The 27,496-nt window shown below is 37.3% G+C and overlaps 1 protein-coding gene and 1 long non-coding RNA gene across 2 annotated transcripts in view; both read left to right on the top strand.

Annotated features, from left to right (window-relative positions):
• Window positions 1-870: 870 nt before the first annotated feature.
• LOC139979352 (uncharacterized) lies at window positions 871-11,530 on the top strand. The gene is made up of 7 exons (XM_071990054.1): window positions 871-1,086; window positions 1,746-1,857; window positions 2,550-2,731; window positions 3,509-3,575; window positions 4,491-4,615; window positions 6,478-6,544; window positions 7,185-11,530. Exons 1-7 carry the CDS (start codon window positions 1,060-1,062, stop codon window positions 7,289-7,291), a joined length of 687 nt encoding a protein of 228 aa, XP_071846155.1. The 5' UTR covers window positions 871-1,059; the 3' UTR covers window positions 7,292-11,530.
• A 1,443-nt stretch (window positions 11,531-12,973) lies between these two features.
• LOC139979353 (uncharacterized) overlaps window positions 12,974-27,496 on the top strand; it is a 77,029-nt gene continuing 62,506 nt past the window's right edge. The window contains exon 1 of the long non-coding RNA XR_011797137.1: window positions 12,974-13,218. This is a non-coding gene — a long non-coding RNA (uncharacterized lncRNA). The remainder of the gene's footprint in view (window positions 13,219-27,496) is intronic.

Below are 27,496 nucleotides of genomic sequence, written 5' to 3'. Positions count from 1 at the left end.
TGCCCCCCCCCCTTCAATTTTATGCATCAGAAAAATTCAAAAAGTACATTCTAAAACAGCTCTAGCATGAAATGTAATTGCAATTGGTGGCGTAAGTTATGTAAGTAGACTCCTGCTTTTTACGATGTTCCAATTTGTATTCTTGCCAAACTAATACCAACGTACACCATCTGACGAGACTTTGACAGCCACAATAAATCGCTACTAAATTTACCATGAAATATCGCACGTCACAAATGGTGCTCAAAATGTGAACTATTTGGAGGGCTTGAGAATAAATGTTCACCCAAACGAATGATGTACGTGCGACATGGAGGAAGGAACCACAATCTATCAAAGTTAATGTTCAACTTTACGTCCATTTATTCATGACTCCCCGGGCCGTTCTGCTACCCCTTTAACATTCTCTACACGCAAAACTTTTGAAACAATATAGAATTGTTATTGCCAAACCATTCTTCATGCAGTGACGTAACAGTAAACGCTTAAATCTGCTTCCGGGTTTTGTGCACTGTATCTACAGAGAAATCATCTTCTAGATTTTCTGTGTTGCTGTTAGGTCAAACATAGACAAATAAAATGCAATGTCAAGAACAGAAATCAGACATTACTTTAAGAATAGAAAATTATTATATATTTAATAAATTTTATGGTACGTATCGCCTTTTTGTTGAACTATAAATGTATTGATGTATACGAGCCCCCATCAGTTTTAGATCACAGCGCAGAAAAGGATAATCTTGCTATACGTTATCTGTACTTGTATTCACTCGCGGAATATTGCATGCACAGTTAGTGCACAGCAACTTACATATGTGGTATTTTAATTATATGATGAAGTACAATATTGTTTATGTATAGGATAGATTGCGTATAAATTATCATTACGGATACCGTCTGCCGAACACACTACAACTGCTTACCAAGAATCTACAAGCAAGTGAGGACGTGTGACTGAACATATTGCAAATACCGCTGAGAAAAGAACGGAACATTCTTTGTTGAATTGTTAACTAGTACAGAATTTTTTCAAAAGAGGAGGTTGATTTTTCCATCAAAATGGCAAGCCCTCCACCTTACACACAAGTAAGAAATATATGCAGTTTTGTACTGGTTTAGCCGAACTAAGCTAGGCTACGCCAACGGCCTAACATAACCTAGTCGTCACTTACGTTAAGCTAGGCCTGTACTTCAGTGTACTTTTAATAATAATGGCCTAACTTTTGTTACTTGTGTGACTTCTACTTTAATGTTGTTGTAAGTTGTAACTGTAAGTAAGGCCCTATGCCAAGTGTGTTGTAGCTGTATACATGATAAGTAGGCCTTGCCCAGGCGATCAACATTTACTAAATTAGTGCCCACCTTAGGCTTTAGCCAAGAGTTTTTTGTCCATGTACTGTGAGTGATACCAATATTACCAAGTTTAGTGTGAAACAATTTAGACGAATACTTTTGTGAGTGTAACATTGTTATTTTCTAAGGTTGGTTCCTTTGATTACACAGTTAATGTGTGGAAGAATATGTGTTTTACTTAGTATTACAACTACAAGGTAGGTACCTACTTAGTACTTGATAAACCAAGCTTTCATTGCTATAATGAAGTTATTTTATTGCTGTTTGATGAATTGTAACTTGCAATTGTGTGCTGGAGTGTCTTTGGACTAAGGGAGACACCAAGAATCATTAGTTTAGTGCTGGAAATAATTTGCAAATTTGGACCATTTTTTGCCTCTTAAAATATACAGCTCCATGAGGAACAAGATGTTGAAGCTGCAATACAGCAGGTCAGACTTGCCCTTGTTGTACCAGATGAGAGATCCATGGCCCCCATCACAAATTCGTCTTCATCACAACACGGTAAGTAAAAAGGTTAGATTTAAAAATTATTTGTGGTAGTAGAAGAACACAGTTAGCAATTAGTGGAATGGTAGGCCTTCGCATAATTGTTAAAAGGGGCACTGCACTTTGCATTTAAGTGCCATTGGTGTGCTAGTGGTCTGAGTTAAAGGGTATGATAGCATTAATATTTAAATTTCAACTATAGTGGTACATGCTCCTAATTGATTTTTGAATGTGCTCAAAGAACAGTGCACAAATAAAAATTCAGAAGTTAAAGCAACCCTTGGAGCCCAATCTAAATTTTGTTTTGGAGTGGCATTGCAACATATTCCATTTTATATGATATTTTTAAAGAAAATGGGTAGCTAAAGTCATATGAGGATGTGACATTTTTTGGGAACTTTCAGTGGTGCACTGTGTAACATACCATCTTAACATTTTGTTCCTAAATCTGGAATGCTTGTTTGAAGAAAACAAGTTTAAGACAAATTTTGTAACAATGCTGGTTTGTATCTTACTTTACAAGTATTGTATGTAGAATGATCTGCACATTGGTGAAATGAACACAAGCAACAAAACTGATGAAATATGAATAATATTAGTTACATATATTATGAATGTCAAAGAATATTATTTTGGTAAATGTACTCTTTTCAACCATCAACACTTAATATATTTTCTTTATCCTGTTTCTTCTATTCCCTATTCAGAGACAAATGAGCAGTCATCACATGACGATCGCCCCCCAACCCCGACAGAAAACGATAAATTTCCAGATGAAGCCCCTCCTCCATATCAAACAGATTCAGACCTGCCCCCCTATCCTCCAGATTATCAGGAGCAGCTACAGGCATCCCTAGAGGAGAAACTCATAAGAGTTGGCCTTTTGAATGTAAGTTAATATGAATGTCCTTCTTTGCATTGGGTTGAGGTGTCCAACACCCTCACCTGTCAGCCTTTTCATATTTGTGGCTGCAATTGAAACAGTTTATAAAGTGTTTACACACAGGTGTGCACCTATGATCGCTGTACCACTTGAGTGACTTTGTTCCTATCATAACCTTGTCATTCCCCTAACCAGTGAGTTTGGGGGAATATGTACACCCTTTGATATGTTTACTCTGTGATATGTTTAATGGTACCCTTTGATGGTATGCATCAGTGTTCGCGCCAGCGATCTTGCCAAAGTCGTCAGGGGAGTCTGAGATGTTACCCCCAGTGGGATTCAAGGGGAAAGCCCCTGGTCAAGGGGTAAAGGGGCCAAAGGTCCTCTTGGGACATTCCAGCATTTTAGCGTCATTTTAGTGATAAGAAAGCTACGCAACCATGACCTGTTTCATTCTAATAGGCCTATATATCTGTATCCCAAATTTCCCAAACGAGCATTGCAAAATCTTTAGAGGTAAGGACTCTAGTGTTATAGCACACACAAATTTGCATATTAACAACTGAAATGAATAGCTTGAGACTTGATCTGTGAAGTATTTTTGATACCTTGTAGGGGAGATTCCAACCTTAGTTAGGCTGCGAGGGGCCGGGCTTAGTACCACAACCTTCAGGCTTCCAGTTGGTACATTGCCTCTAAATTTCACTTCATTTGGGGACTGCCTTAGCCTTAGCAGTCTCTTCATTATTGAATATCTCAAACATCTTTCTCTCTATCAACCAGGAAAGTGAATTCCGAAATGATGAAAACAGACTGGGAGGCGATATCGTCTTTATCCTCGCATTCATCAGTAAGTAACACGTTGGAACTTTACCGTACGGTAGTTTTATATCATTTAATCAGTAAGTCACACATCTGAACTTCTTCATGTAGTAGAACTATGTATCATTAGTAATTGCTGAACACTAGGATAACTAATCTTGCACAGACCCTTCCTTAAATCCCTCTTGGTTGCCGAGTAATCTGGAACACCTTAATCCCTATTCCATCTGTAACCTTCATCAGGGGCATCATTGTTCCATCACTGGTGATAATCTCAGAATAAATTTGCAAGCTTTTCCAACCATGTTTGCAATCAAGGGTTCATAACTATAAGTTCTCAATCAATATTCTAAAGTTTATAAAAGGAAAAAAAACACCTTAGTTGGCTAGAATGGGATTCTGACCAGTGGATTTAGAAGTACAAGTCCTATTCTCTGTCGAACCCAGTTTTCTGTGAACCATTTGTTTCCTGGTGATGGGGGAGAGGAGAGGATAGGTGCTATTCAGAATACACATTACCTTGCATGATACCTGGAATTACACCCCCTGTTTTTTCAGTTGAAGCCAAAAGCCCATCGCATCCCCAGATATTGGCTTGAGCACACTCCTCCACCCCTCTTCCCTGAGTCTGCAAATTGCAGTCACCATATGGTAGCCACAAATAACCTAGTGAGATGCTACACACAGCATTCAGGTAGTCAACACGTTTCTGATGTGATAAATTGGTCACCCAAGATGGTACTAATGAATGAATGAACCTTTTTGGGAAAGTGCCTGAATTCTATGCCATAGAGTTACAAAAGTTGAAAGTCTGTATGTATACTGCCAATGTATCTTCCCTATGAGATGGTTACTTGAAACTAATATAAGTGGATGATATATAAGTTTGCCTTTCCAGGAGTTGTTGCTGACACAATCTTCTTTCTTTTCTCTTTATTATCAGTTGCATTCATTTTTAATTGGATTGGATTCCTTTTTGCATACTGCCTGAGTATCACTGTAGCAGGAAGGTATGGCGCCCTCGCTGGGTTTGGAGCATCCATGGTCAAGTGGTCTTTAATCGCCATGGTAAGCCACATCTCTAATTGCATCATTTAATATTGCTTCAGTTCCAACAAGAAGAACGACGACAGAGCAAGGAACATGCACTGATATCAGACTCAAAGTGTAGGAAAAGGTGTGACAAAACGTATAATCTGTACAGTGCTCTATGGATAAATGGTCAATGGTCCACCTAGGTTGGATGTATTAACACACATTGAAAACATCATAGCCTTTCAATTCTTTGAAAAATAAGGATTTGCAGGTGATTTTGTTGTTATTGTTGTTGAGATATTGATGTCAAAATAAAACGAAACTGTTAGCAAACTGCTTATCCACTTAAGAGCCTGTGTAAGGGAATGTGTACAGGTAAGAGGGCCTGACATTTCCATCCTAGCAGGATCTTCTTCATAGGCTGCATGAAGAAGATCCTGCTAGGATCGAAACGTCAGGCACTCTTACTTTTACACACAAGATATTGAACTATGAGTTGAGAAATCCGTATTGTCTTCCTGTGAGAACAATGAACCATGACAGCCATAAAGGACTATAGACACTTAGCCAATTTTGTCCCATATTTAGTACATTTGTTGTGTGTGATAACCTCATTCAAAATCTGTTGAAAGTTTATCGAAAAGCTCTTTTCGTTTCCAAGATATACACATTTGAAAGGTTTGATAAATCTGGCAAACTCATGAAATATTTGCAAGCTATGATGTGGAGTGTTGTGCTCATCAAAATCCTTTTCATAGCCCTAATTAAGGTTTAAGCCATAATTACAAGCCCACATATATAATTGAATAATGTGATGTTCCTCTTTGCAAAGAAGACAAAATATTTTAAAAAGTAGCCATAGGCCACAAAGCTGTGTTCAGTGTCCTTGAAATGAAGGTTGTAAAAACAGGAATAACATCACAGAAAATTAGGCAGTCATTCCCTTTACATCATCACTCAGTTGGGACAATTTTTTCTATACTGTAGTGTTATGCCCCGCTTCAGTGTAGTCGTATTGTCAGTACGAGCAGTATGAATAATGTTTCTAACAGATCAAGGTTAGGAACTGTTTGTACTGACAATACAAGTGCTTTGAGAGCATGATATTGGAGTACAGTTTAGAGGTATTAGCATTAGGAAAATGTCCCAACTGGCTGACATCATCAATGGGCTAATGTTAATTTTCAATGAAACTAGAATTGAAAAAATATTTTGATGGGAATTGTGCAAGCTATTTTCATGGTTTCGAATGCCTATTACATTGATTAGGACAATGCTGTTCATAAGTGTCTGTAGACTTTAAGAGTTACCTGTTGGGTTATGCTCATTACAGTTTGTTGGTAGTACTCAACCATAACAGGAAAAAAAATGGGTGACCTTGAAACAATAGTGCTTTACCTTAGTGCAACAAATTGTACCAGGAAGTTTGGAAATAGATAATAGCAATCTTGTAGAGGATCAAGACATGGTGTCCCATTTGGGATCAATTATAATCTTTTGTTGAGCAATGCTCAGTAGGTTTGCTAAGTTTGTAGACTTGTCGTACCAATACAACAGCATGAATCGTTAATACGGATATGAGCATTAAGGCTAAAAGCCCCAGTACTTAATCTTGTACTGGACTCTTTATACTTAATTTCCAAAATTCCTTTGAGTACCGAATCCAACTACAAATCCTTGACAACAAGTACAAGTACAGGTAACCATGCTAGAATGTGAATCCAGGTAACAGACTCGTTAGGTGGGTGACATCCGCTTTAAGCAAAGCAGCTGCTTAAAGATCTCGGAAAAACCTCATTGTTATCATAAATACATTCCAAATACAGAATGTTGTTCTTCAAAGAGTAACAATTTTAATGAATATTCATGAATTCTTCGTCTTTGTCGTGTTCCAGTATTCTGATTGCTGTACACCATATATGCAGAGTGCCGTGTGTCTGCTAGCTGCCCTCATATTTTGTGGTACGTATCTTGTTTCAGTTCCCTTTATTTTCATTTAACATGGTACCAGCTGGTTTCACGTCGTGATGGTTTCTTGATCAACATAGCATACCGCCCAACTGGTTCAGTTGTTTTTAACCACATAAAAAAAAAAACTACAGAGTGCATTTTCTTTGAAAATTAAGTTGATTTACATATAGATACACTTTCTAATATGAATGATATCATATAAGAAATGGAATGAGATGACGTCCAGAGAGAGATGATGCAATCATACACCGAAGTGAGGGTCAATAACTCAGTTGTCAGTGTTATTTACCATATATTTTAATCGTCAGTGTCGTCCAGCACGGAAGTCATAACAAACTGTAACATTACCCATGCTTCAGCTGTGCGACATAAATGGGTCTCCTAGTTTGGTAAGCTGTCAGTGTACACCCCTGTATCTCCCCCCCCCACCCACCCTCCCCTCCAAAGCAAGTAACTTTGGTCTTCAAACGTTTGGCTGGGGCCTGTCATGAATACATCACATTTTACACACACTCAGGTCTAGTATTCTAATTTGCTAGTCATGTATTTCCAAGTTCCTAAACCAATTTAATCCCCATTCCAACGGCCGTATAGAAAACATAAACGTTCCACGTTTTATCGTCGTTCGCAGGAATCCTAATATTTTTCCGAGGAATCTTTCTGTACATGAAAGCAAAGGCCTATTTCTACAGTGGACGGAATGGTAACATCCGATTTGTGTACTGGCGCCCAGAGTAGAATGTATGTGGAGTCAATGGAGCTTTCACACACCCACACAGCTTACGGTATATAAAACACATGACAAAATGTGTGAATTCATAAAGTTGATTATGGCAGATTTGTTATGTTTTATTATTGTTCTTTTTTTTTCGCTAGAATTTTGACAGTTTTGACTAATTCATCTGTTTTGTAAACAACTCAAATTAACTCTGCACATATTAAATTTTCTCTTTTGAGAAAAACTTACAAACTTGATGTTTGTTGTTTTGCAAACCGTGTTGCCTAATTCATGCTGTTTACTGAGGGATTGGCCGTTCAATACATGTTCTCATAATATCAGTCTCTGCATTTTTTCCTTTACAAAATCTACTATTACTAATAACTGTGTGCAAAACCCGGCTGTAGAATATTTTCTCCATTTAGAAACCAAAAAAAAAAAAAATCTGTGAGTTAAATCTATTCCTTTGTAAATAGCTTTTAAAACATTTATTATTTTAGCAGGCTGGTTTGATCGCCTGGATGTGGGAAATATTTATTAAAACATATATTCAGAATGGACGCAACTGTAATTTTAAGTATAAACGAATGTTCTTTTACTTACTAAATGTCCATGCACAAATATGAAGTGTCTAATGTACATGACAAAAAAAAGGTACAGTTGTAAATTTGAGGGGGAGTTTGGGGGCCGGGGGGGGGGGGTTAATGCTTTTTATGTACTTTCTTGTAGTAATGATTTTGACCACAAACTGAATGCTGGAGCAATGTAACTAACTAATTCACATTTGTCATCTTGTAATGGAACTCTGTCTTGATAAGGAAAGGCCAAAAATTCTATACTGTTTAAAAATAGGTGTTATTATGATTCATGTAATTGCCTGGGAAACGAAATGTCTGTACTGTTTTACTTAATCTGTGTATCGTTACATGTATTGGATGAATGTGTGCAAATCGGTCAGCAAAAGGCATAAAAGGTATATGTGTTTAAGCTTCTTGTAAAGGTAAAATCGATTCTCTTACGTTTGAGAATCTGTGAGCCATGAGAAGCAGAGGAGGGAGGGGCTTACATCAGATAGTGAAAGGTGTACTGTAAGATGGAGAAGAAATGGTTGAAGTTGAAACGAAGGCATTTCAGTGACAAGGATATGGTTCTGTTATATTTTGGGGGGCTTGTTTACATTTTGAGAGCGCAAGGAGAATCGAGATCTTGTTTTCTTTTGGGTAATAAGGTAATAAATCTGACCTGAAGCGTCCACGTTTGAGAACAGTTGTTGAATCAACATCAAATCTAGTAGCTGGTCATTGTACTACATTGCGCTCACCTTTTAGACTTGCACTGATCTGTCTTTATGTGGAAGTACCCGGAAATCTCCGGTCGCCTGATCTCCCGAGTGTTTCACGCTGCAATCTTGCTCGCCCACGGTCGGGATCCACCCGGAACGCAAGATCACGACTCTAGTTGATCTCCTAGTATGAGAGCGTTCACGCTACAAAGTCTGGTAGCATGAGGGCATTCACGTTCACTACAAAGTTAAACACCCCAGTGGGTATCCGATCGCTCTTTGCCTTCTCAATCGTGAAAAAGTCAAAAATATATATATATTGATCTATTGTTCAGGTCGTGTCCTGGATGAATAAGTCGTTTGCATGTACCCTAAACAAAATACGTGTGAAGTGCCACTAAACTCGCATAGCCGCTTTAATATTGGGCATAAAATCACTGTCGTGTGTGACCGTTTATACCGTTTCAAAAACTGCTTCCCTACTGCACAGAACTTGTGTCAGTAAATAGTACTTAACGTTAATGGGCCCTGATCCTCGCTTCGATCCCTGCAGGATCTTCAACGGTGGACCGTTTTGTCATGAGCTGTTGTTGGTATCCTTCGTACAGTTACTTGGTCTTGATTACTGGAGTACAGTCTTTTCATTTTTTTTCTCTCTGCCGTTTATAGACTAGAATCTTTGAAATCGTATTTAAGTTTCTGTCAATCATGTAAAAGCTTCTATTTAGTAAAAGAAAAATGTTTTAGAGAGAGTGCTAAGAATTATGGGGTACTTTGTGAATGAATCTTTCTTTTTCCCTTTTTTTTGGGGGGGGGGGGAAGGGGTGCATACTTTACTTGCCAAAATATACATTGGTGCCTTGCTGATCTTCCCCAGTGATATAATTTAAGCTTCATTTTGATTTTAAGACTTCTGTGTTAGACTTCTGTCTGGTGTAAATGGTCAGTTCATAGTATCATCAGAGTTAACGCTGATAGGATACAACCTAAGTGATCATGGAAAGGTTTCCAAGAGGTGCATCAGAGGAGAATTGGAGGTCAATCATAGTCATCATTTGGGAAGGAACAAACACCTCCGTGGCTTCTCTGAAAGTATGGACGTCGTTCTCATGCAGAGCCGGTTAACGTTAATAATGTCATGTGAATATGGGTGGATGGTGTACTTGTAGAATCCTGTAGAATTATCAACGACATGACATTTGGTGGAAAACGTTTACTTACGGAGAACAGGAGTAATAAATTAAACATGGAGTTGGAGTGTAGATTTTGAATGTAGTTTTGATTTGAGTACACAGTTTAGTGCAGTGTTGAGTACAGGGAGTTGAGTATAGGGGTGAATTCCGTTTTGAATGTAGAGTTTGAATCGAGAGTGGAATGTACAGAGAGTTGATATTAAAAAAGTTGCGTACAGTTGATTGTATAGAGTCAAGCACAGTGTTGAGACCTGAGAATTCTATGTTGATTGTAGAGTTGAATGCAGTGTTGAGTACAGAGATGTATACAGAGTGGCTTATACGGTGTATTAATACAAATACAATGTTGACTGTTGAGTATAATGTCGATTACAGAACTTTAACATAGGGTTAAATATCAAGGAGACTAGAAGTTGAATACTCGAGTCGACAAGGAATGTGTGCAGGGTGTTCCTTCTGATGTTTGTGTGATTGACAATCCATTTACTCGGAATAATTTAATTAAGCTGATAGCTAAAACAAAACAATATGTAAGAAATGTCACAGAATGCCAATAAATGTAAGATGTTTTGAAAAAATTGATGAAAAGTATGAGACCATTTTTGGTGCTGTTTTATTATCTATTTTGTTTTTAAGGGAAAAAATATATATTTTAAAGTATGATTTCTGTTGTAATCCTGAGGCATGTTATCATGTATAAACTAAATCGATTCTCATTCAAATAGCCGTGATGTAACAAAACTGCATAAAACTAACAGTCATGTCACAAAACTTGATGAAATATATGTAGCGAGTGTTTGAACAAAAGACAATTTGTAGGAAAATTAAAAATCCTGCATGAAGAGCTCTTTGATACCAGTTTAGTGAGTTAACATTTGCTGGTGGCAGGATTCTGTTGAACCCTTAAAAGAAGATCAGAGGAAAATCATTTTTATGATTTCAGTTAGTTTAAACACATGGCCATTTCCAAAATGTCCTAATTCACTTGATCAGAAATGGGCAGGAGAGAGAATACGAACACTAACACTTCTGTTATAGCCAAGTTTCATATCCTTGACAAAATTGATGAGTTATCTTTATTTCTGAAAGTTAGAAATATTGTAACTTGCGGGCAGCATCACAGATAACTGGTTGTTCCTGATAAATATATTGTTATGTTTTGGTACATATACAACAGATTGATATGTTCAGTTTTATCTTTTGATAGTGAGAGCACAAGTTTGTTTGTGGTTGTAATGGTATTTAACCGTGATAACCATGAAGTTTCTCAAATTCTTCTGAACAAGTGTTAAAAGGGGTGCAGACAAATAGAGGGGTGAAAGAGGGATGGATGGGATGGAAAGGGGGAGGGTGGATACAGGACACCACATGTACATGTAGGATAATTGGAAGTTGCACAGATAGTCTTGGGGAGAAAAAGGTGAATGTTTCCTATTACCTTTGACTATATTGATATTGTTTCATTTGGGCATGAGGGGGTGGGATTGGGTGCAGTGAGGTGTTTCTCAATTACCACACTACCTGTAACTTCTAGGTGAGTTTGAACTTCACTAAATTCACTGTCATATGTAGACCAATATTTGTGAACCTTTCAATTTTAAGTCTATGTAGTTTTCTTTTCTCGCAGTATTTTTAGCAGCCATTGTCAGCCATATATCGGTGGTATTTTAAAATTCTACAACAATTATTTTTATTTTTCTCTTTCTTTATTTGTTTGTCTGTATTATGTTGTGTTAGCATCAGTGCATGTTTGTAACCTCATTACACAGTCATCTCTAACAGAATTCCTTGTTTTTCGTTCTCTTTCGTGTTTTACTTTTGGAAAAAGCAAACTAATAGCATTTCTTTAAAGGGATATTTTCATAGATAATGTCATACAGCTATGTACATTCCATACAGTTAGTCGAAAAACCCCATCTCAGTATCTTATCCCGAACTCAAGATACGGTTGATTGAATGTAACCTATTTTGACTGACTAAACCCTTCGATTCTTCCCTGGAGTTGGTCACAGTAGGTGGTGTGTGATATCAGGAGGGGTACATATTCTTCAAAAGCTTTACTCTCCTAAGATAATCTTCTTGCTGAATTATCCTCGAAACCTGGTAAATTTGGAATGTTTACCTAGCTGTCGAGGTTCTCTATTTTGAGAATTTCATCCAAATGTAACCTTTTGTAGATGTGCCCTATTGTTTTTGGGACCCAGTTAGGACAATTTTTTTTCTATACATGTCCCAAGCTTCAAAGCACTTGTATCGTCAGTATGAGCAGTTTGAATATCATGTTTCTTTCAGATAAAGGTTAGGAATACGAGTGCTTTGAAGCATAATATGGGTGGCCAGTTTAGGGAGACATTAGAATCAGATGAAGGTTGGGAACTGTTTATACTGTCAGTATGAATGCTTTGAAGCATGATATGGGAGGACAGTTTAGAGAGATGTGAGTATTTGAAAACTGTCCCAACTGGCCGGTGTTTGGTTCCCATGCCATGCATTTTAACGAGTGGGTGGGGCTTAACATAAATTTCTAAAACTCAGTGTATCTTCAACTATATGTCTGATTTAGTTCATACTTGGTATAGTGATGTAACTACATAGTAAGTATTTGTTCTTTCCAGCACCATGCATGCACCTCTAAGATCCCCCAGTGTCTGGTAGACCATGCACCTATCAGATCCCTAGAAGTTACCGCAGACCCATACACCTGTCAGAACCGAAAAGGTAAGCACATATCAGATCAAAAATAAAATGTGCACCACAGATTCTGCATCTCTTAGACCCCTAACCCAATAAAGACCCTGAACAGTAACCACAGACCTTGTACTTTTTCAGATCCCTGAGTGGTTAGCACAAAACCCTGCCCCTAGCTATCCCCAAACAGTAACCCAGTAAAGCCCCAGAATCTATAAGACCCTGAACAGTAACTGCACACAATGTACTTAGATCCTGCAAGTGTAACCAGAGCCCCTGCACCTTTCTGATACCTAATTAGTAACTACAGTTTTCGGAACACAACGATGACCTCTTTTCAGTAACACACCATAAAACTTTATTCTTGATGAATTATTACTTAACAACTATTCCTATGATGCTATATTTGGCAAATCTCCCCTTAAAGCCTACCACACACTGTACAACTGACCCAACTCGACATCGTTACATGAAAAATCCTGAATTGTGATTACTATTAGACTTATATGACTGACACCCCCCCCCCGCACACTAAGTTCAATGTTACAGAGAAAACCAAAACAATTTTTTCTGCTGCAATGCTGTGATGACATCTTTTCTTGTGCTGTTGCTAGATGCAAATATTGGCAAAATTCATATCTTTGAAGCATAAAATTTCTAGCAATTTATTTAAGCAATCAACTACAGCCACTGGCTTATCTCTTTACTATTAATTACAGACCCTGTTATAGTCAGCCTTCAAAATTGTAACTACGGACTCTGCATTTATCACAAAGCTAACTGGGTGAGCGCAGTCACAGCTTTTACATTCCTAAGCTGTATTGTACTTTTTTACAGTAATATGTGCATGCCTCCCCTCCCCCTCCCCCCCCCTTTATTCTGCCATCATCAGTCGAGGGAAATGGTTAAGCTTTTTGTCAGAGAAATATTTGATATTTCTTTGACTACCCCCTCTACTTGTCATCTCGCTGCTAGTTGAGATTACAGGTTATACTAAAATAGCGCCACCACTTTCTAATGCTGTCCTTATTCTTTGAAATCATCTGTCTGCCAATTAAGTTTGGAATGGAATGAATAAAAAAAAAGAGATAAATTTGTGCACATCATTCAGTTAAAGTCTACAAAAAATCAATAGTAATGCAACAAAAACACAAAAATTTTCCTACATAAAAAAATAAATAAATAAAACTGAAATACCATTAGTGGAATGGATCCCTTTCCACACTCCCCCCCCCCACTCTCCCCTCCAGTAAAGTAAAACAAAAAGAAGTTTGTTTTCAAATATTTGTACTGCAGACATTGCAGTTTGCAGAGGTCATAGACCTTTCGATAAAATGAAACTTTACAGAATGTCATTATTTCTTCTCCCCTTTTGTTGTTGTTGTTGTTGTTGTAGTAGACATGGAAAGATTCCAATGTAACTCATTGTTGAACTGTCTCTATATGTTTTGAACGTAACTCGGTATAAACTACATCACACTCTTGAATGCTCTGTCTGCTTTTCGAGAAAGTCATTCCAACCGAAGTCTGCTTAATGCATGGCTTTTCATTTCCATCGATTTTTCATCCACGGGGAGAAAAGAAAAGTGTAGTTTATGTCTAGTAAAGAATGGCCCCAAGCAGTGAAACTGTTGGTCTGTTCTGAGGTTTTTGTTATTTGTTTTTTCTGCTGGGAGAACTTCCTTCACTGCCACCCTTGATTTTTTTTTCTCCCAGTTTTTTTTAATATATTTTTTTTAGTTACACCAGAAGGTAAGGATGTGGTTGCAAAGAAACCAACTTAGGTAAACCCTAGCCAAAAACATGAAAACCAACCATTCTTTATTGCTTATTTACGTGAAGAAATTAAACAATGTATGAAATACTGTGGAAAATATCAGTCACAAATAAAAAAAAGACAATGTTTGCTTTCAAATTTGTAGTTTTTAGAAGACACAAATGGAGTGTAACTTGGTTACAGTTTTTTTTTATCTCTTTTTTTTCTGTTATTTTGTATAAGGGTGCAGTGCATTGAATGGGCATGTAGAAATAGTACTTCTAACATGCACAGACAATCACTTGCTTAACCAGTTTTCCTTTAATGAAAAAGCTGCAAAATATTATAGAAAATTAGGAAAACTCCATAAAACTCTTGTGGAAGTTTAAAATTTGTTAAATAATTTAAGATTTTAGCCTAAGATTTTTACCAAAAGTGTTTTAAAATCACTTCCCTTGAGGTTAAGACGATACAAGGTATATTCTCGGACATTGAGAAGTTTACCACTAAAGACATTTTTAGAGTTACTTATATTTAAGAGTTTTATAATTTACTTTAATTGTGAGACTCCTGGTTGTCTTCTGCCGAAGTGCGCTTTAACCATCGGAACCTGAGGAATTAGCCGAAAAGATTTAGACAAATAACCTTGTGTCAAGGGGGAGGGGGAAGGCAAGGTGGACTGGGGATGGTAGTGGGAGTTTGTGATCAAATAAGTCACCTTCTAGAGATCTTGAAATTATGGATTTGTGGGACACTTTCATCTTTATATAGATTTAAGATATGTGACATTCATAAATTATATACTATTAAAATCACATCAAAGCTATGGAGTTCATTTGCGGGACTTGTCTAGAGTTTATTTTCAAATAGTCAAACTTTTAAAAATTCTCACTTACAGTAGTATATATGCTAAGAATTGTCTTGGGTGACCAAATATTTTTAAGTCTACCAGGGTGTCAGTAGCACATTCTACAATCTCGCTTGATAAATACTTGCTAGATAAGTTGTTGAAAATTGGTTTGATCGAATGCAGAAGAGCTCCTTCAAGAATTGTTTGCTTTAGATAAAATAGTTGAGATGTCCTTATCTGTTAAGTATGCCTCAAAGAACAAGTTTAAACCTGGTGAAAGATGTTAAGCAGGACAGTTAGAATTCTACATTGAAATATTTCAGTTGCAACCTGGTTATATGATTTTCCAGTTCTTTCTCCAGTTTTCTTCTGGAAACTGAAACTCGAAAATATTTACTGTTGTACATTTTCATAATTGATATACAGTAATTTTTTCTGCAGCGTTTCTTCCTAAATTTATCAGTTGAGCACAAGTGCTCCGAGAGTGCATGGCAATAAAGTGGACTGGCAGTCAAATTGACATCTGAGCCTCACTGACCATTATTTGACTTTTCTAGCATATTGGTGATACCTATAACCTTTAAAGGTAGTCAGCATAGGCCCCAAATTATAGCACACTATAATTGCTAGAAGTTTTCAAAAAGTACTTTCGTGGACTAGGTCTGTACTCTCCAAATTGTTCTCAGACACTTTTAAGGAACACACAAGATGACCGAATGTCCCACTGAGGAAAACTTCCTCGAAGGTTGTAATGAAAATGGTTCAACATTTTGACCAAAGGTCACCTAATTTGAATATCTAGCATATTTGAGACCAATACAGCATACCTTTAAGTCCTTATCTTCTCTGTTTTGTACCAAATTTCAACAAGTTTATATTTTTTCTTCATTTGACCTTTCAAAGCATTCTGGGACCAGGATGAGGAATATGACAGTAAATCTAAAACATCAAAGTTAAAGAACAAGAAAAACAAAGTGGAAAAATAATACTTCAATAAGATTAATAATTTTTTTTTACAAATGTTTGTGTCTGAGGTGACCATTTTGTGCTAATTCTAGCTTATTTATCAAGTGATGTTGTTCTGGCACTTAATCGTAGTAAGCTGTGCGGCAGTTTATACTTGAGGCTTGTGTCCTGTGTGCTGAAACCACTACTTGGGTTTATCTGGTTCATCACACAGCTGGTTATTGAAACTGCTACTGGCGGGGCCTGGCTGCTTCTCTGCCCTTTTTATATTTTGTGTTGTTTTTGTTGGCTTGTTTGTTTTCTTAACCAAACTTGCTTATTTCCCTCCAGAGTAAAACAGCCAAAGAATGGGATAGCAACCAAGTCATTTTTGGTGATCACATTAATTTAAGATTTCCTGTGGGTGAAAGGTGCCAGGTTGGTGTGGTGTCCCTACAATGAACAACCATAATGGTATTTATTCAATGGCTTGTGTAAACTGGATTAAAGGAACCCAGACACTGTCATCAGGAAAAGTCGAAAAGGTCTTGCTTCGAAAGCTCCTTTGTCCTCCAAACGAAATTCAATAAACTCTATGGCATGTTTATTCTTTTAAGGTCTCTTCCTTTGTACGGAAACCTTACCTTTCGGAGTAGAAGTGTTGTTGATACCAATAATTTGTTATTTGACATCTCAGATGCCTTATAGACGGTTGTTGTTGATGAAATCGTAGGCTAATTAACAGAGGTTCTTTAAACTGTTTTCAATAGGAATTCCTTGCCTTGGTAGCTTAGCCGAACAATATGGCATGTCCCGAAGAAAAGGTTTGCCCATTTTTGAAAGGAATCGATACCGCAGTTACCTTGGCTGTGTACGCATTCATTTTTTTTTCCAAACAAGCTTTTAGGTCAGACAAGGCCCAAGCAGAAATCTGTTTGTTGTCTGGGGTATGTTTTACAAATCAGATATTTTTTCAATGCTTTGAGAAAGAGGGAAAAACAAGAAAACATGGCTCCCTTTATATTTTCGTAAAATGGCGATATATTTTAAGAAGAGACTCCGATATGCAGCGACTTGGTGTCAAATTCATGTAAAAATAGGACAGACATATTTTTCAAAATAGTCATATAACTTGTTTTCAAAAATTGTCAGACAGTTATTTAAAATTAGACTATTTTTAGTTTTGATTAGGCTGCAAATCCAGAGAAAGCTGATCAGTGATTAGCAATGTGCTAGATACACAAGCTTACAAAATTAAAGGGGACACGAATACCCAACCACCGCCCGTCTTTACCTCACATAACAGAGATGATCCCTGTGAAGAATGACTCCAACGAACAAACAGCTAAGAAAAATCTCGCTCCGTTCGGGAGATATCGTAGTTTAAGAGTCGTATATCTGGGCGTCTTTGTCAAATCTGTGATGTCATAATGCCATTAGGATCTTAAAAACCTAGCTACTCTTCTCTCTGAAATTTCTTCTTCGCATATATTCAAAGCTAGAATTTTTGCAGCAAGTATTACAACCCAAGCTGACAGCTTTAGGTAGCATTTCTACTACTAATAATATACCTCATGTTCTGGTGTGATAATTTACTACAACAACTAGTAGAATTTGAATGTCACTTTACCACTTGGGAACCATTTCTTCCATTCAGTGTACCATTTTGAGGATTTTTTTTTAAATTTTCACATTTTTCTGACCCAAACTACGCAGTAATCACTATATGTTTCGTCCTGGTGGTTGGGCTGATGATCAAATCCATTATTTTAATGTTTAGTTCCAATGACTTTCATGCCATGAACTTTGAACACAGGTGGAAGGGTTCTTGACCTATTTAGGAAGGACAAGTGACCCATTTAAAGGGGGGGGGGAGAGTGCTGATGATTCATTGAGCGAGCATCGACTAAGCAGCTGGCAGTAAAATGGATTGTAGCTACTTCATGACGGCAATCATTTCCTGTTCTTTGGGCCATAAATTTTAAAAATGTTTAGAATTTTTTCTTGCATGATTGGCAATCCATAGTCCATCATTCTCTGCACTGCCTGTCATGAATTTACACACACACAAAAAATAAAAAAAATCCAACCAGTTGTTTATTACACATTCTAAGGATGTCATGGATAACCATATTTCTTCAGACTATTAGATATAAGGAATTTTTTGCATACAACAACAGACTGCCATATCAAATGATTCGATCAAAAGAATTGATTGATGTTGTAAAATTTCATTACAGCTTTAGTAAAATAATAGATGTTTGAGGATTTGTAAGGTTAAAGCTGTTTGTAAATTCACTTGTGTATGCTCAATACAGATTGATAATGTCACAGTTTTTTATTCCTTGGCCTAAATATAATTCTTTATATAACGTTTGGCATAATTTAGTGTTAAATTTAGCTATTAACAAACATTTTATTATTATTATTGCTGTGAAGATAGAAGATTATGTATACCTACTATTAGATATTAATTTAATGACCCTACTAAGAATTTTCTTTCCATTGGTACTATACCCCCACCCTGCACCCTCCATTTCAATAATCTATTATTTCAGAAATGTTGTCAAAGGACAAACTCATTGTGTAATGAATCCTCTCTTCCCCTCCCCTCCCCTCCCCTCCTCCCCTCCCCTCCCTTTCCTCCATATTTGGTAATAACAACTGACCAATCAAAAAAATTCTTTGACCACCACAAAAGTTTCGATGCTGTACATTTAGAATGAGATGACATAATTTGGGATATTATTTGAAAAGATTAAATACAAGAATTATCTAAAACCTTTTGAGGAAGAGGTGGAGAGGGGTGGTGGAGGGGTTGCAAATGCCAGGGTGAGACATCAAAGTAGCTAAACACATCTGCATGGTTTATATACTGTTTAGACCAGTTATGTATTTAAGACCTATAGAAATGAATTGTTACACAATTAAAAAGCTTCAGTCCATGGCTCTGATCATATATGTGCTGGAAACAGCAAAGGTTTTGACATTTTATCATAATTTAAAAATAAAACTGTAAAATTGTGTCTTAATGTCCAAGTCGTAACCACTTGGTTCCAGTGACTGCCACAGAATAACTTTTCTGTTAGCTGCTTTTGTTCGGCACGGTGGATCAGGGCTGCATAGCCATCTTGTCAGTTGGTTACATTTTATCACTCAGTAATACTAACAATGCCCCTCCTGGGCCCAGGAAATGACCCAGTTGAACTCTCAAAGACGGGTACTTTTTATGAATCCATAATTCAGCTATGTTTTAACTTTTGAAATTTCATTGAACTTCTAGAACAAGAAATCAATAATTCCCTACTTCCGGTTTTACAAAGAAGGAATGGTAAACAAAAATATCCAGAGACTTAAGAAAATGGTGATGATATTTTGTGGTGACAAAAGAATATGCAAGGATTGAAAGACTCTACTTTCTTGAATGATTTATGAGTAGATCTACTAGCTGGGGTTTACCAGCCTTTATAATAATGGGGAGGGGGGTTGGGGAGGGATGGGATAAGTCATGTGCTCACATTTGCTCTTTTGAACCAACTGGGAGTTAGGCTAGATTGATGGTTTAAATTGCTTCGCAGGTTTGGGGAGCCATGGGGGAGGGGGTGAGAGGAGGGGTGGTCTCTGTCTGCAAACCGCCAGCTAGCTCCTCTGTCCCCTCCCTTCCTCTGGTTATTCTATAGAGAACTGCTCATATGATATGCCAAATTAATACTGTGTTGCTTTAAATTCACTTGAGACCAATATTAGCATATTTCAATTAAACACTACCACCCCCCCCTCAAGTCATCTGTCGGTGTATGGCTGTCAAAACTTCTGGGAGTTTTGGGATCTCCGATGTTTGGTAGTAGGGAGTAATAACCTGGTGGTAATGTGAAGCTCGTAAACTTTGAATTCCATAGCAGTTCAAACTCCGGCACATTTTTGAATCTCACAATTTTACTGGTAAGGCGTGTGTTTATCAATCAGATAAACTCTGGAAGTAACATAGATGTGGAGGAAAGAAGAGAATGGAGATGAGGAATTAAGAAAGCAGTTTACTTTTGAAAATGTTTACTTGTTGTAGAGTAGTTCTACTTAAGATCATTGTAACAGATCAAACACCCCCCCCTCCCCCTACTTCTCTGTCCCTCCCTCAGGCCATATGAAAGGGGTCCAAGTCATATAAACTCCAGGTTCTAGGGTCAATCCGGGGGGCCATGGAAAATAGGCAATAAATAAATTAATCTTTTCTCATTTTCATAGTATTCTTAAGGAAAAATGAAAACTTAAAAAATGGGACCCTGCGACATTATTGTGCCAGAGCCTATGGCTCTCGACACTCCCCCCAACATTCCTTCCCACCACCACCCCCTCCCTCTCCTATCTGCCGCCCATTTTCTTTTCCACCGGCAAAACTGAATATGATGCCCAGTGTCATTGTTGATAATGTGCTGTGATTCATGAGCATTTTAACTTGGACTAAATGTACCAGAAAAATGCCTAAGAGGTCCATATATATACAAACTATTCCGACATTGATGAAAATTGTTTTAAACCAGCTTTAAAGCAGCATTTTGCGTTGGGTCGCTTTTTTCCACTTTTTTAACATGTGCATCGATTTTTTTACATGTATCAATCATAAAACAGCAATCTAAGATACCATCCAAGTTTCACCCTGCCAAGAGCGTTAATTAGCGAGTAATTAACGATTTATGTCGATAAATGAGAAGAGTGTCCTCGACAAATTTCACAGTTAAAATTAATCGCATACAATTCCGTCAAACCCACTAGTTTGAATTCAACCAATCAGAGATGCAGGTTTAGTTATGAGCCGTTGCTAAAAATAGATTCAAGACTTCGCGTTGGTTGTACCAGGGAGTTGTTATGCAACTCCCTGGTACAACTGCCATATAGACTGTACACAAATCAAGCGTGGTGTTATATTACGTATCTGTCAATGACGTTCGTAGTGTTTAAATATTCATATTATGGGCGAGGTTTATTGGGTTCCCAACGGAAAATATCTTGGAGAACAACAAAGTTGAAAGTTGCAAATTTTTCGACTTTTATGCCACCATTTGAAGTAAATTATAAATAGATTAGCTAGTTATGTATGTCGTTATGGCAAAGTGGAATCAGTGAGGTTGAGAAAATTCATAGAAAATGACGCAAAATGCTGCTTTAATAGGTATTGGGAGCTAGAAGTGGGGGGAAACTGAATAACTGCTTTAACAGTGCTATTTCAGCTCATAACAATTGGATTTCTGACAGAGGAAACTAAAAACAGGAAGTCTGCAGGGAGTAAAAAATGGCCATAAAGCCCAGCTAAATCGTAAATCTTTAAGTTTCTGTGTATACCCTGGGTACATACAGCTGGTGTGCTTCATCAGGCAGGTGTTTAAGTATATCCCACGGCTAGTCTTTCCGGAAATGTTACATCAAAAAATGTCAGCAGGCAAATTGACCAACCTGTGACGGGGTTTGAGTAAACCGGTTTGAATTTTTTAGTTCTGTTGGGAGTTAAACAATATTGATAATCCAAGTCTTGGTTAGGCATGACTATATATGCTTAGCTGACAGTAGTGTGTGCTGTACCCTGTGTTTGTGTGTATGACAGGGTAACATTTAACGATAGGTCTCCAGTGGGTACTAAACTTTCATGTAGGTCCAGGAAGACAGAGAGAGGGTTGATTTGGTGGAGCAGGGAGCTGCTGCCATGGTTGGAACAGATGGAGAGAAGAATGGTACAGTTAGTGTTACACAGTTTGTTACGAGCAGTTTAGAACGCTCTGAATTTATCTCTTATAAATAAAATATGGTTCCTGCAAAATGAAAGAACGAGGCCAAAAAACAAGAGATTCATCTTTGAACTTTTTTAGCCATTTAACGATTGTGCTTCTTGTCTTCACAGAGGACAGAATGCAAGTGTTATTAATCTCAGCCTCCCAAAACACCCCCCTCCCCTCCCCCGCCCACCCTCCCTTTCGCTTGCCACCCCAATTTCCTTCTAATTGAGCTCTGCCGTCCGTGAGCGTCGGACAAATATTTTGACGTAATTTACAAGGGAAATAATTTATCCAAATACTGCGCAGGATCCGTAGTCTTTTAAAAGAGAAAGTGTTACTTTCAATACAAAAGTATATCCTTGTTTAATAGATCAGGTTTGATTTGTTCTGGTCAATATAGTGTGGTATTCACAAGGAAGGGGAAAAAAAAAAAAAAAAAATGAAGATATTCCACAAATATTCAACCATTAAGGTAGAGAAAATGATTAACCCTGCCTGTGGTCCAGATATGATCCCTAGATGATCCCAAATAGAACTGTCATTTAATTCCGAGAAAAATGTGTATAAATAACACCGGTGTTTGGAAAAGGAAGCTAAGAAATCAATTTATTATGAATTTCACCTTGATAGTAAGGTGTTGAAGCTTCATCAAGTCAAATTTGGTGCTTGAAGTTTGAAGTTCTTTATTTGTGTGATTGACAGCTGTAGAACTTTTATAAATGATCAATGAAGTCAAAAAGTGTATTGACCATTTTAGGCTTTTAGGGACAGAATAATGTGTAAATCAATCAATCAATTGATCGATTCAAAAGTAAAGTACCAGATTTTGGTAATTACATTCGTCTAAATTGTAATATTATAGTCATTTTGCTAATGTCTTGTCATCGGCAGGAAAAACTTAGGGCAGGAAATTATCATCTCGCAAAGACACGGGGAAGTTTTAAAAGTTTAAACTTCAAACTACCTTGGACATGTTGGAATGGATAGAATTTAAAAAAAAAAAGGTAACTGTGTAAAAGATCATGTTGGTTAATAATTTAATTCATGAGCACAAGAAAGTTGGTAAGTTTCTCAAACTTTTCAGTTTATTACAATTTTTTATTTTATTTTTCACGATTGTAATTTAGAGAGAATCTAACTTTTCGAATACCACAAGGTCATTTATGCTAAGTTATTTCTCCGCATTGAGAGTTGGCAAAGCCATCCTAGTCGTAGTCGACGTAGTCGTCGGGTGCTTCGAGTTCGCAATACCTACGGTGACAAGTTGATTATTAATTAAAAACTCTAGCAGGGAAAAAGGAAATACCTGGTAGGGATTGGGGCAAAGTTACTTGCCAACAGGTGAGATTAGCCTCAGGGGGCTTACAAAACAAGCCTGATCCCCAGCCAAATTTCAGATGTCAGGGGATGACAATAGGCGTGTGTCTCTGCTGTCCTCCGGAAGCTGCTCAGCAGGTACGAGGAGAGGTTGGAATCTATACCTACATCTCGGCACCACAGGATCTCCACACTTTTGCCTAGAATTCCCTTCAAGATCAAGAACAGGTGTTTTCTCAAGATATTGTGCACACCACTGATATTCATGCCTGAAAAACTCGCTATTTTTAAATGATAATCAACTAGTTCATCATGTGAGAACTGCGGATCAAAGACAGGTTTCATGTTAAAGGTAAACTTTAATAACGAGGTTTTCTAGTTACTGTAAACTAAAATATCAGTTTAGTTGACAAATTTGATATTTGATGTAAAAATAATTTATATATAGTCTTCATTTTGAATAATCATTAATCTAGCCAATAGCAAGCGTGGGGGTGGGGCTGTGATGGGATCAAGAAAGATGGAAGAGGGTTATTTTTTCTCTATATTCATCCATGTGACCATGTTACTAATTTTAATAGATGGAATTGGAGCCAAAGTACTTGTAATATATACATATATATATATATATATATATATATATATATATATTTATATAATGTATTCAACATCTATTTACATATATAAAATTCAAATGAAATATTCATAGGTTCCCCACCCCCCCCCCCATCATCATTCTGCCAAACCCTATCTTATCCTTCAATTTTTAATACAGTTTTTAAATTTTTGCAGTAAAGTTGCCATAGTTTATATGAAGAAGGTGGACCGGTTGTTGTGGTCTTTAGGGGGATGGGTTCGGGGAGGGGGGAGGATAGGGGTGTGGGTACTGAGATAATTCAGCCCAGGTTACAGCCAGGCTTTACATAATCTGTACATACAACTGATACAGTATGAAGCTATTGGTGATAATTTCTCCTCATCTATTGCTTATGATAATCCAGGTAAAAGTTAGAGACTGACTATTCGCAATTTAACCGCTCCATCAAAAGATTTAGAAACGGTATTTGTCATAGTTCTGTCAAAACCCCTTCTAATCCTTCATCTTAGACTCCAGTTTTTAAATTCCTTAGCCCGAGATTGTTTGTCAGCGATTTCCTGCTTGCCAATTTTTTTCTTTTTTTGCAGCTGTTTGCTGTCTATTATTACTCGTACACACAGAGCCAGGAATGACAAAATGCCTGAGAGGCAGAAAAACATTTTGATGTCAAAATAAACAGGGCCATATAGTGATGGAAAACATTTAAAATTTCATTCCTCTGATCCGGTATAAGTTGATCAGACAGTGTGATGTATTTGGGATGGCTCTCTGGTTAAAAAGAGACAGAAAGATAGAAAGAAAGTAAGAAAGATGGTATAGTTTGTAGGTGTCTAGAAGCTATACTAAAACTACTAACTGCAAAAAAAAGCCATGAAAACCATCAAATATTTTGTAGAAAAAACAAGTTTTGTTTTTGCAGTGTCTTTTATTATTTTATGCCTTATTTCTATTCTGTTGAAGTTGGCTCATAGGTTTGGCAAGACTTGAAAGAATCGTAAATGTACAGGCTTTCAACATATTAAAACTTTTAACCTATTTTCTAAATATCAAATATTTCAATACTTCAAAGAATAATATCCTGGTGGAAGTTTTATGGTGATTATTCCATTGACTCTGTCATTGACTCTGATAATGCATAAAATCTATGCATTAACATAATTATTTCACACTAACTTATAGTGCTGCAGAACACAACGATGGAATAGACATTTTTATGGTTGCATTATTTGCCCCTAAAAAATAAAGTGGGTTTTCTCGACATTCGGAAACACAAGTAAAAACATAGGATCGGCCAAGTTCTGATCACGATACAGAAATCATGTAGAAATTGAAACATGCTTTGAGATTAGCACATAAAATCCGGAGAGCTTAAAGGGTGTGAAGACTTGCGCAAAAAGAAATGTCTAATGCCGGTACTCTGACCTAGTTTCGAATGAGGTGTACAGAAGTGTTAGACAACACCATCGATCCCAGAAATACACACACAGCTTGCTACCCTCGGTAATTAGACACTAGTGTTCAGTCAGTACATACAGCTGCGGTCAATACCCACAGCAGAGTGTACAAACGATACAGCGATGGACATCTCATGTCCAGCTAAAGATAACAAGGTATCACGTTTCAGTACTATCTGCATTTTGTAGCGTCAAGAGAAAAACTTCACTTGCAAGCAACAGAAAAGTTAACTTTTTTAAAGATGGCGGCACACTGTTTGGGGCGAGTCTTCAATGCCTTTAATAATTGACTTAAAGAACCTGGGAACTCCTGGGTGGGGATGGCATCTTGTCTGATCAGAGGGCAGTCCCCAATGGGTCATCCCTCACCAACGTGTCTTTCATGTTAGGGTCACTTTGTGACATGCCCGTCCACACATGGACACATTATTCTCAATGACGATGTTGCAATTATGCGGTGAGTGAAAAACAGATGGTGGTTTAAAAGGTCGCATTTATAGCCGCATGAGTTGGTTTGTGTGTTTGGTTGAAATAGTATATGTGGGGTGGAGTATATCTGACCATGAAAACTTTTATCTTTATTATTTTGTTATTCCAACAATACATTTAATTATCCCGTGGCATCCTTCTTCCTTCCAAAATATATGTCATCGTACGAATCAAAATATTATATATGGTGACATATGCCAAAGTAATTTCCAAGATAGATCTGTAGAATTACATTACTGACATGTGCTGTATGGTGAGTGGTGAATCACTATATCAGGGGCAGCTGTGGCATTCCTCAAAAGAAAAAAAAATAGCCCAAGATCCATTATGATCTTGCAGGACAGGAAATGCACCCTATTTGACTTGTAGGACAGAAGGGGGGGGGGGGGTGGGGGTGGCAAATGGCATATTTCGTTCTTCGGGGAGGTACACTTACAGCCAACGGTACTTTTCTCACCTTCTCTTTTGTGAATAAATTGCCCTCTGGATTAATTTCAAGGTTGTCGGGGAAGTTACATAAATACCCACAAGGTGCATGATGGTATCACCGAGCATTGTAGCCTTTAATTACCGTTCTGGCCAATGATCTACACATTCCACACCTGAGACTACCCCCGCAAGGGGAAAGTTTTGTACCTTGAACCCTGAGATGTACTTTGCCTATCAAAAAGAAAAATGCATGCAGTGAATGGTTTCCATTTCATGTCAAAAATAATCACATTTATTCTTAAACTTTGTTTGGATGTATTATTAAACTTCAACATCATGTCTGGAATTGGCAAGATTTAAAAAAAAAAAAGGGTTTTTAGGTCAATTTCACAACTTGCTATAAAAAACGCAAAAAAAAAAACAGAACAGACTTAGTTTGTCAGAGAGGACGTATGAGAATGATGCAACAGCTAATCATAAGGCTAGGCCGACTCGTATGAAGATAAAATAACATTATTTAAGATAACTGGTTAATTATTTCATGGGATAAATTTAGTTTTCACATTTTGTGAAGCAGAGCTGAAATTTCATCTTCTATATATATAACTGATATGTTTCTTACAAAGCACAAAACCTGCTACCAATCTTTGCAGTTGTGTCATTAGCGTACCCTTAGTCTTTAGACAGAAGTTTAGGCCTGAATTGGACTCGTAATGGTGATTACCAGTTAAATAAGTTTCTCTATAGGGTCTGGAATATAATTTATAATAAAAAATTAATAATGAAGATGATGGTGGATCCCCTGACACAGATTTGAGATGAGATGGGGGAGGGGGTGGATGGATGGGGGTGGGATTGTGGTAGGGCAGGAGTTGATGGCACCTCACCAATTTGAAAAACATTGGTCTGAAAATTCTTAGGGGCCATGGTCGCCCAGGACACACCTCCAGAATGGCACGTGGCCCTATAGTTCACCCGTAAGTTTAAATAAATGAAGAAGCTCCCACAAATTGAAAGTTCGCAGATGAAATCTGCTCGGGCTCACTTGTAGAAATTAATTCATTTTTTCTTTTTTTTTTGATAATAATTTAAGATACTCTCCTGAAGTTTCTGCATGATTCTCCAAATTATTCCCAGAACATTAAAAGGAAATTAAAATGTCTGAGTCACAGGATGTGGGGGGAGGGGGGTAAACTGTATCATGAAGTTTCAACATAAGTGACCATAAATTAACTTTCTAGCAGATTTGAAACTTAATAAACAAGAACCTTTAAAGGGAGTTAATTGTTACCATGGCAATTAAAATGAAACAAGCAATGATAAAACAAGAACTTGCATGTGAAGCATGGACAAAGCCAGGACAAGTTGAGTGCATGATTCTCATGTATTTCTTTCATTAACCTGACTAATTTTCATCATTATGGTCAAATGTCTAGCATTTCCCCCTTCCGATGGACAT

Source organism: Apostichopus japonicus, chromosome 14 (genome assembly GCF_037975245.1).
Source record: "Apostichopus japonicus isolate 1M-3 chromosome 14, ASM3797524v1, whole genome shotgun sequence".
NCBI lineage: Eukaryota > Metazoa > Echinodermata > Holothuroidea > Aspidochirotida > Stichopodidae > Apostichopus > Apostichopus japonicus.
The sequence above is the reverse complement of the archived record's forward strand: the minus strand, read 5'-3'. Positions and strand labels throughout refer to the sequence as shown.

What these genes read in the sequence shown, in the direction of transcription:
- LOC139979352 (XM_071990054.1), top strand. Translation starts at nt 1,060, where the DNA reads ATGGCAAGCCCTCCACCTTACACACAA. An exon ending in CTTTATCCTCGCATTCATCA is followed by an intron (nt 3,576 to 4,490) that starts GTAAGTAACACG and finishes CTTTATTATCAG; the next exon opens with TTGCATTCATTTTTAATTGG. An exon ending in AGTGGTCTTTAATCGCCATG is followed by an intron (nt 4,616 to 6,477) that starts GTAAGCCACATC and finishes GTCGTGTTCCAG; the next exon opens with TATTCTGATTGCTGTACACC.